Source organism: Solanum tuberosum, unplaced genomic scaffold (genome assembly GCF_000226075.1).
Source record: "Solanum tuberosum cultivar DM 1-3 516 R44 unplaced genomic scaffold, SolTub_3.0 scf00538, whole genome shotgun sequence".
Classification (NCBI taxonomy): Eukaryota; Viridiplantae; Streptophyta; class Magnoliopsida; order Solanales; family Solanaceae; genus Solanum; species Solanum tuberosum.
The window spans coordinates 63,165-73,287 of NW_006239455.1; the positions used below are offsets into that span (position 1 = coordinate 63,165).

Genomic DNA, 10,123 nt, shown 5'->3' on the forward strand with positions numbered 1-10,123 from the left:
TTTTTTTATTTTTTGACTTACTTTTTCAAATTTGTTGTTTAATTTAATTATTGTTGCTGGGTTACAAAAATTTTACCTTGGTGAGTGTATACTGTATACTTCTTTTTATTTTGGGAAAATTACGCGGCTAATAAAATATATACTAGTTAATTAGCTAATATAGTTATAGTTTGCATTAATTACAATCCAGAACTTACTTCTAACTATAATTACATTCTCTCTCACCTCTCCTCTCCTCTCTTCCTCTCTCTGGAATCCGTCTCGTCATTCTCCTCTTTTTCTCACTCGCCTCTCAATCTCTCTCTTGCTTCTCTTCTGTCAATCTCTCTCACACTTTATACAAACACGAATGTATAATTTGTATTTGTATAAAGCGAGAGAGACGGGATATACAAATCATATACACTTATAATTATACAAATACAAATCTTCCCCTGTTCAGTTCTCTTCTTTCTCTCTCATTTTATACAAACATAAATTCTACAAATACAATGTTTAATTTGTGTTTGTATAAAACGAGAGAGAGATTGGATATACAAATACAAATATTTTAACTCGATTAAGTTGTATACGAATTCAAACTGTATGCATATATGCTAATATAAGAATTGATACATATACATAATAGTTACATATATACAATTATATAACTGATATACGAAGCGGGAACTAGAACAACTCTCCGAACTCTTACTTTTCTATCTCATGTGCAAGATATAGTGTATGACCTGCAATTGGGTACACTAGAAGTTTTCCTTCATCCTTTGGGATTCAAGTCATTCAATGAATTAAAGTGAAAAAACTGTAGATAAATGATTTATACAGATGACGATAAGACTTTCCAATCAGCAGTCGCTCTCCACTCTCTGCCCTCTCTCGTTCGCCTTTCTCCTCCTTCTACCAATCTCACTCGCCAGTTATACAAATACATACGTATACCAGTTACATATATACAATTATTTTGACAGATATACATATAGAATTCGACATATATACATATACAATTTGCCTCTCTGCACTTTCTCCTCCCTCTCCCAATCTCGCTCGCCACTCTCCTTTCTATTCATGTAGCTACGAATTGTAATTAGCAAACTATAGCAATGGAGCATAATTAAGCTATTTTTAAGTGACTATATGTGAAAAATCCCCTTATTAATTGCTCTTTGGTTTCTTGATCGTAAGGGAGATTTTGGTTTTTGAATTAGACATTATAATTTTTTGTTGTTGATTTTATGTTATTCATTTTTGTAATGTTTATTTTTTTTTCATGTCTTTTAAAAGACCTTTTACAATTTTCAGGATTATATAGAGTAATAATAATTGGTTTCACTTTGTGCTATCATTGTCATTTAGGAGTCATTTGATATGAGGTATAATAATCTCATAAATAAAATGTAATTATGCGTTTACTTGGAGGTATTAGGACGTGGATTATTTATCCCACCACTTTATACCTTTGTGATGGATAAATTATCTCATATACATGATGAAATAAGTTATTCCATAATAACTTATTCTGGAATAACTAATTCACTACCAAATGACCCCTTAGTTTGAAACATTTTCTTTAATTGAAAAAAGAATATTTATTTATTTATAAAATAAATAGAAATTGAAAGTAAGATTACAAGTATAGATTGTTCGTGTCAAAGTTGGTCCAAGACATTTTTTATTGCAAACAATAAAGATATAAGTTAGAGAATGAAATATTATAGTGAGATTTAAATATAGTATTCTTCCAAAGTAGTGTCACGCTCCAAATTTGGTGAGTCACAATAGGTATTCGATTTCTCACTTGACCAAGCGAATCAAACATAACTCGTATAATTATACAATAAACCTCTTGGGCCGACGATATCGACTTATAAACACATATGTTCAACCAGTTAAAAAAACTAATAAACCAACAAGGTCTCTATAGAGAACAATCTACACAAAAACTAGACCAACAAACACACACACAAAAATATATATACACACACACAAGGCGGTGAGGCCAAAAATTAGACTGTCAACTAACAGCAAGACTGGTAAGGCCAATCAAAACATATTAACACATAACATGGATCTACAATCCTTTAAGAGTTTCATATTTATCGTCCGTCTAAGGCACGTTGGGCATCACTACATATATGTAACTACGGCTTCAAGTTGCCAATTCAACAGCTTCAGAAGGAGTGGTTCTAACAAACCAAATGTTGAATTCAACAAATGTTTATTGGAGGGACCTATTTAATTGAACCTCTACCTACACGGGCTACACCTACAACACGAAATGTAATGTCCATGACAACGGAGTGTCGATATGAATAAAACATATTAATATGCAAGGCATAATGAGACATAACTTAGCTTGACAGATTATCTATAACTCAAGAGCCATGAGAGGCCTCGTATAAATATGTCATCTACTCGATAACTAAGTATGCATGTATTACCATTCACTCAATAGTTAGGATAAAGGTATACTATCATCCACTCACTAGCTAGGATATGAATGTGATATCTTCCATTTGATAGTTCATATATGAATGTACTATCACCTATTCGATAGCTCAGATATGAATGTACTACCATCCACTCGATAGCTAAAATATACACGTACTACTATCCACTTGGTACTTAGGTATCATCCATTGAGTAACTATGATAATAATCTGACCTCATATAAGGTGTCTGGACAACTGAATGTACTTTGATGGCATGCATATGCTTTTATACATGTGTATAACTAACTCAAGTGCCATGATGATTCTTTCTTTTATTAGCAATGTTGTCTTGACTTAACTTTACAAATAGACTCAAGAGTGAAAATCATTTACATCCTAATATCAAACTTCCACATTTAACTTTGAATAATAGATATATTGTAATACTATAGCGTATATATGTTATAATAGTGTAGATACACTTTCAAATAGTGTGTGTATATATATATATTATACATTGTACATTTTTTTTATCAGTTTTTACTGTAATCTCACCCACTTAATTATTATTTTTTGTATAATTTGTGTATAATAAATATATAATCAATATACTTGGTATAAAAATGTATGCATGCTAGTTATACACGTAGTGTACATTTATTGTATATTAATTACACAGAGTATAAATGAAGGAGCACCAAAGAACCAACAAACTTGGCTAAAAAATATATCTTCTATGCAATGATCATTGTTTTCTTTTATCTTTCATCTTTCCTTTAAATTATTTTTAAAAAAAAAATTAAAAAAATAGGCAATTGCTTCTAAGTGAAAGAGTGGGATCACGAAAAAAATATTTCAAAGCTGGGCAATTAAAATTATTGACATTCATATCATGTCATTCTCCACGCGTATGTGTAAAATTTAAACTTATAGATATATATATCTAAAATTGATTTAAGCGGCTAAACTTATGAAAAATTAAAAGAAAACATTATGCAAAATATCAGTCCATAAGCTTTATTTATTATCTTTTAAGCTCAATTTATAAAAAATACCTAAAATGATCATTCAACCATACTTTTTTCAGAAGAAAATGGCCGAACAACCTTTCTTCTTCTTCTTCTTCGTCCTCCCTTTTTTTGCGTCTTTTTCTTCGTCATCCTTATTTTTTGTGCATCTTTTCTTCGTCATCCTCCTTCTTCTTTTTCGTCTTTCTACTTATGCGTCTTTTTCTGCATCTTCTTCTTCATTGCTTCTCATTTTTCTTCAAATTTTGATGTATCACAAAAAAGAAAATTGTTTCACGCAAATTATATACTAGAAGACTCAAAACATCGAGAGAATTTCATATCTAAATTTGAGACTGTTAGAGGTGATTTTTGTTGGTCGAAACTGAATAGTCAGTGTATACTCCATGGATAGTTGAACTATATTCAATTTTTGAGTGTATCATAATGTATAACTCACATATAGATAAGCTATATTGTATAGTCAGTGTATCTTTCTATGCCTTTTGACTATTTTATGTAAATAAAAATATATGACTATATTTATTGTAGGGGGTGGGGGTATTCATGGGTCGGTTTAAGTCGGTTATTGATCAAAAACTAAAATCAAACCAAATTGTTCTGTTTTTAAATCATTAAAACCAAACCAAATTAGTATGTTTTTAATTCATCAAAACCAAGCCAAGTCAAATATAATACACATTAATTGGTTTGATTCGGTCATTTGGTTATTCACCATACATAAAAATAAAATCAATGATTCATTTAAAAGAGAGAAAAAAAGACAACAATTCATTCAAAGTGAAAAATAGTTGGAACTACTAACATTACAGAACTTTTGATCACTAAATTTACTATGGATAAAACTTCAAAATTCACCATTTTAGCCTAGAAGGAAGAGACAGTGACATTCCTAGTACCACTAATAGTTGTCATAGACACTCATATAAATGAAATCAACAAGATAAATGTTTTTGTCTGGAGCGTTTTTGCTTTCATAAATAAATTATAAATAAATTGTAATGAAAAAATATATAACACATTTAAAATTATTTATAAAAATAATATATTATGTATATATAACAATAAAATATAGATATATAATTTGTCGGTTCGGTCCGGTTGTTTTCAATTTTTTGAGAAAAATCAAACCAAACAAATTACTATCAAGTTTTAAAATCTAAAATCAAATCAAATCCAAATAAAATCGACTTATTTAATCGATTTGATTTAAATCGATTTTTATCCAAACAGTGAATATCCCTACTTTATTGTATATATTTGATCCAATTTAGAAATGTTGGGTATGAGGAGATCCAAAGATGGGCTATGAAGCCCAAGTTCTGTTGTGACGGGTCAGATGGAAAACTAGCAAATAGAGCCCAAATTCTGCGTGAAATTTCTTGCCAAAATCTTCTCTGCCGGTCTCGTCTTCTCCATCTCTCTCTGCGGCGATCTCCTCACAATTCTACTGTCGGAATCGAATGTATGTATCTATTTTTTTTTTTACATATATCTCATTTTTGCGATGAATTTTAACACCAAGTATCGGTGAATTTGGGTTTATAATGGTCTGTTTGTTCCTACTTTTGGTAATGATATCTAATGTGTTAAACTCGAATCTTAGTATGGTAGATATAGTTATCTGGTAGTTGTTGCTTGTTGGAGGTGGCGAGTATCTCGTGGAATTAGTTCAGGTGTACCAAAGCTGACCCGAAGACCACGGTTGTCAAAAGATAATAATAAGTATATATGATTATAATGCTCTGTTCACTCAGCTGTGATATTATTGTTTTTATGATTTTTTACAAGTTTATACTTGTTCCTATTTACCTTTTATGATATAGTTGCTATAAATTTGTCATGGGTATACTAAGTTAGCTTTAAGAAGTAAGAATCAGCTATCTGAAAACCTAGATGGGCTTAATTTGAGTGGCACCTGATGAGGGACTTGTTACTTAGGTTATAGGTTTGAGCTCTGCACCGTTCCTATTTAAGTCTGGTATGCAAGTGGAGAAGGGTAGAGGGAAGACCCGTTGTCCTGAGTTTTGAAGGCTGTGGGCTTCTGATGGATTTCTTGGTCATGATGAAAGAAAGAATAACTCAATGGGCTTATACAATAGTACAATACCCAAGTGTGCACGAGGTGCTCATTTGCTAGTAGATAAGTAGGGAAAAGTGGGTGTATACCACACCTAGTCTTTCACTTGCATTTTACGAATCTAGATGACTAATTGCTGATATGTATTCGTGCTTCCACGACCTCTAAGGTTGATCTGCAATTGTCGTTTCTGCTTCTTCTGAGATAAGGCTTTGATGAAAACTTTGTATTTTCCTGCATTCCAACTTTCCAAGAGATAAGGTGTTGCAGTAAGAGATAAAATCAAGGAAAACAATACAATTGAATCAGAAACCCCCCCTTCCCTGGGCCCCCCCATGTCTTGCTTAAACCTATAGGATGAATAAAAGAGAATTTCTCTTTCCATCTCACACTTTCCTCTAAATAAAGAATACCTACGGACCAAAAAAGGGCATTTCTCTTTCCATCTCACACTTTCCTCTAGAAAAAGAATACCTACATATTATTTTTCAGCCACAAGAGAAAACACTGAGCTGTTTTAGTCTCTGAGACACATTGATAACAACACTCTAATGCCACTGCAGTTCTCGTATTAGAAAACTTCCTTTATATACTACATTACTACTATACAAAAAGCAAATACAACTTAAGAATGCAAAATTCTGAATCTTAACATTCCCAGAAAACTACCAAAAAATGTTCTAACAGAAGTTGACAACTGAAGATCCAAAAAAATATCACGATGAGAAGCCATTTTTACAGCAATGTTGGAACATTCACTACCCTTAAATAGCTATGGTATTTCAAGAAGCACTATTCTTGTAAAAAGTATAAGATGCACTTCAATAGAATTACTAAGGACAAAAAGCGATTGTGTTTACAGAAGTACCTGAAGATGAGTCCCTAAAAATTTGATCACTTCCTCCATGTGATTTCGATAGAACCTCTGTATCATCCATCTAATATGTTAGAGATGCAGGTCTGGAATAAGTGGAAAATATCCAAAAAGTAAATTGCTTCCCGGACCTCTAAGGCGTATATGCCAAAGCCTAAGAAGAGTTTCATCTTCTTGATCTGTTCAAGTGGGGGTGTCATGTAGAATCATTTGCAATTTCATGAGGGATTCTATGTGTTCAGAAATTTCTTTTTCCACATGGTCACTGTTTGTTGCAAGCTCTGTTGCTTCTACATCTCCTATCCCTTGTTCTCCAACTCTTCAGTATCTTTGCACAGTTTTAGGAATGGCCTATCATAGTTCACATAGATTCTACATAAGATACCACAATTTTATGGATCTCTTTTGAGTCACTCTTCTTACTATTTGAGTTTAACTTTGAGTGATCATGAGATGTCTCTGTACATAAGTAGCACCAAGGAGTGTATGTCTCCTTTGCATCAGTTTTTCCTCTTTGGTTCCCCATGCCTCCATCCAAAGAGTTGACCTCCTTAGCTTTTGCACAGTTCCTGCAGGCTGCCACCACCAAAACATTCCCCCGAAAAGAAAAAGGAACCTTAAATTTGTGTTCTGTCTTCCATTTGGCTGAGATACCACAATAGTTGCACTGTACATTCATTATTGTTGTTAGTTTGTCTTTATTATGCCTGCAACTGTGACCTCCCATGTTTATCAGATTTCTAATATAATCTGTCTAGAGAAGTATACCATTTTGCTGGGGAAAAGACAAGAAGTAACAAGTTCTTTTGATAAAGGTAACATATGTATTCATCAGCACCAAGGAGGTGTTGGTATCAATATTTACAATTACAAAGGCCTCGTTCATCTTACAAGGATTCAAAAAACTCTTTTGCATCATCTACAATCTGCATAACTTTTCTTTACACCAGAAAAGAAGAGACAAATGACACTTCGTCTTGATTTTCTGTATAGAGCATAATGTCTTCAAACCACCTAGCATTCTTTCTTTCCCCACAGTCCACCATAATACCATATGCTTGCTGGGATAACCTTCCACCACTTCTTCTGCCTGTTACTACCTGCTGCATTACCCATTTGTCCCAGCCAAAGACAGAAATAGTTGCCATAATATACCAGTAACCTTGCAGTGAAGAAACAAATTGCTTGTTTCCTGCCTCTTCTTGGCACAAAAAACCACCTGAAAGTCAATTGGGTCCCCCTTTTCTGTTAGTTTTCATGTGTCAAAAATGCTTTTCTAGCCACCAACCAAGTGAAACAGACCACTTTGTAAGGATATTGGTTTTCCAGATAGATTTCCAAGGCTAATCAAAACTATTGTAGTTAGTATCAGATAGAAGATGATAAGCAGAGCTGCCTGTAACCATTTTTTTGCTGGTTCCATTCCATTGAATGATCCGTATTTCTTATAGCTGGAAAGACTTCTAGTGTCTTCAGGATTTCAGCCACCTTCTTGATCTTCCAATGATTTAGCAATCTTCTAAAAGAGAGATCCTATCCCTGCTAGCTCCAAGCATCTTCCATATGGTAGTTTCTGGTGTAGAGGTCAAAATGAATCTTTAAGAGGACCATGTCCAAACCAATTATCACTCCAGAAATGATATTTTCCTGCCATTTCCAAGTCTGAACCCAGTATTCACAACAAACTCCTTCCAATATTTCCTGATTGCTTTCTATATACTACCCCAAAGGAAGAACTTACTGGTTTAGTACTCCAATGCCCGCAATGACCATAATTTTGAGTGACCAATTCTGTAAGAACATATGGAGTTTTACTACATCAAAACAGAATTTTAGAGATAAACACCCAAAGGAGTTTCTTGAGGAAAACAACTTTTAAAAATAATGCAAAGTGGAACTTACGATTCTCTGATTACTAGTTATTTGTCGTGTTATTAATTATTAAAAAAAATGATTGTGGATGCCTCGGTAATCATTGAGATTTCTAATTATTTCTGAAATGATCCAATTAGATTTTCCTGTTCCTTTTTTTCAGTTGCCTATCTTAATTACTTTTGCATGTGCTTGGTCTTTCTTTTAGTAAATGTTGTTGGGTGTAAATTATTTGACAGATTTGGCTGACTAGCATTTTCTAAAGATTGCTTATACATACATGAACAACCATACACATAATCTGATCAATATAGCTATCTGGTTGCACTTGTTTTGAACATTCCTGCACTACTTAAGCAAAAGATGATTAACACAAGGAAAAATGACTTTATATAGGGAAGTTTAGTTAAAAGAAAAGAAGAGGAACTGTTCCAGAAGTACATCAATACTGGTTGTCTGGTCTTATCTGCTTCGTTCTTTTGGTATTATGTTGTCTTCCGTTATTGAGATGCAAGTTTTCTCATTTTGTCTCAAGTTGTCATTTTATATGACTAGGATGAATTGATCTTTCAGATACTTGTGAAGAGCTGCTGTCGTCATGGGTGAATCATTCACTATACAGATCCACAGCAATTTAGTTAAACAGCTTGCTGATGAGGGTGAAAAATTGAAGAAGAAAACGAGGAAACCGAAAACAAAGATACAAAGAGAAAACAAAACAACACATCAGAAGCTAATCTCTAGTGATCCTGATGTAGTGAGGGGGTCTGCTGCTACAGGATGGCCTGTTCAGCCTCCTTTGTTCATCCCAGTCCCTCCACCGCCTCATCCTGCAATTGCAGAATTAGATGCTATTCGATCTGTGCTTAAAGAGAGCGAGGAGGTTGTGGAGAAGTTGCAGAAACATGAGGAAAAAATGTTGCAAGAAGTGACAAAGAAGGCAAAGGATCTACACGACAAGGAATTCAAACTTCCAAATCAAAAGCCTATCCCCTGCTTGGATGAGAGAGATGCTTGTTTTAAATGCTACAAGGAACATGAAAAGGATCCCCTAAGTTGTGCTAATGTGGTTCAAAATTTTGCAGAATGTGCACGGAGAGTTAAGCAACAAGTCAACCTGGCCGATAAGTAGATTTAGCTTGCGGAGAAAAGATGTTTACAAAGTGGTTGCCATTTCACTTGGTGGAAATAAAAAACTGTATTGTTTTAACCATGTAGACTTGAAGAAGCTTATGGTGGTTGTATCTTTTGTCCTTTTTCCTTTGGCTTCTAAGTTGTGGATGCAAATGATTTTGTGGCATTTGCCTAAATGAAAATTTCCTAACTGAGTTATTGCTTCTACACAGGGGCCAGGAGTTACGCAAATAAAATGTTTGTTTCCTTACATTGCTTGGTAGGTAAATAAGTGATCTTTGGTTATATAAAGGACGTTTGATTGTAAAATTTTTTGGAGTCTAATTCTGAATCTTCAGAAATTTGAAAAAACTAATATCAAAAGGTTGTTTTCACTCTAAAATATTTACAAAAATTCAAAAACAACTCCAATTTGTATTTCATGATCAAACACACTCCAAATTTCAAATGTCATTTTCATTTTTAAAACAAAATTACTGTTTTCAAATACTCACAATTTTCATGATCAAACACTCCATATTTTTCTATATGATACAACTTTTAAGCTACAAAAATTGCAAGTTTTGATACTTATTTTAGATATTGTATAGGTAAAAATAGACGTGAGACGTGAACTAGTTAGGTTCGCGTGAAAGACAATGACTTTACATAAAAGGGAAATGAAACATCTATCTTGAAGAAGAGAAATCGAACTAAAGTTTATAGT

General features: G+C 33.3%; 1 protein-coding gene across 2 annotated transcripts; it reads left to right on the forward strand.

Annotated features, from left to right (window-relative positions):
- The first annotated feature begins 4,765 nt into the window (after nt 1-4,765).
- On the forward strand, nt 4,766-9,666 carry LOC102589428 (uncharacterized). 2 transcript variants are annotated; one of them, XM_006365127.1, is made up of 2 exons: nt 4,766-4,922; nt 8,857-9,666. In XM_006365127.1, exon 2 carries the CDS (start codon nt 8,882-8,884, stop codon nt 9,413-9,415), a length of 534 nt encoding a protein of 177 aa, XP_006365189.1. In that variant the 5' UTR covers nt 4,766-4,922; nt 8,857-8,881; the 3' UTR covers nt 9,416-9,666. The 2 variants fall into 2 exon arrangements, with proteins under 2 accessions (XP_006365189.1, XP_006365190.1); XM_006365128.2 differs by having other exon boundaries at nt 4,801-4,922; nt 8,839-9,666.
- Nucleotides 9,667-10,123: the final 457 nt, after the last annotated feature.

Excerpts from the sequence above, each read along its gene's own strand:
- LOC102589428 (XM_006365127.1), top strand. The coding sequence starts at position 8,882 with ATGGGTGAATCATTCACTATACAGATCCACAGCAATTTAGTTAAACAG.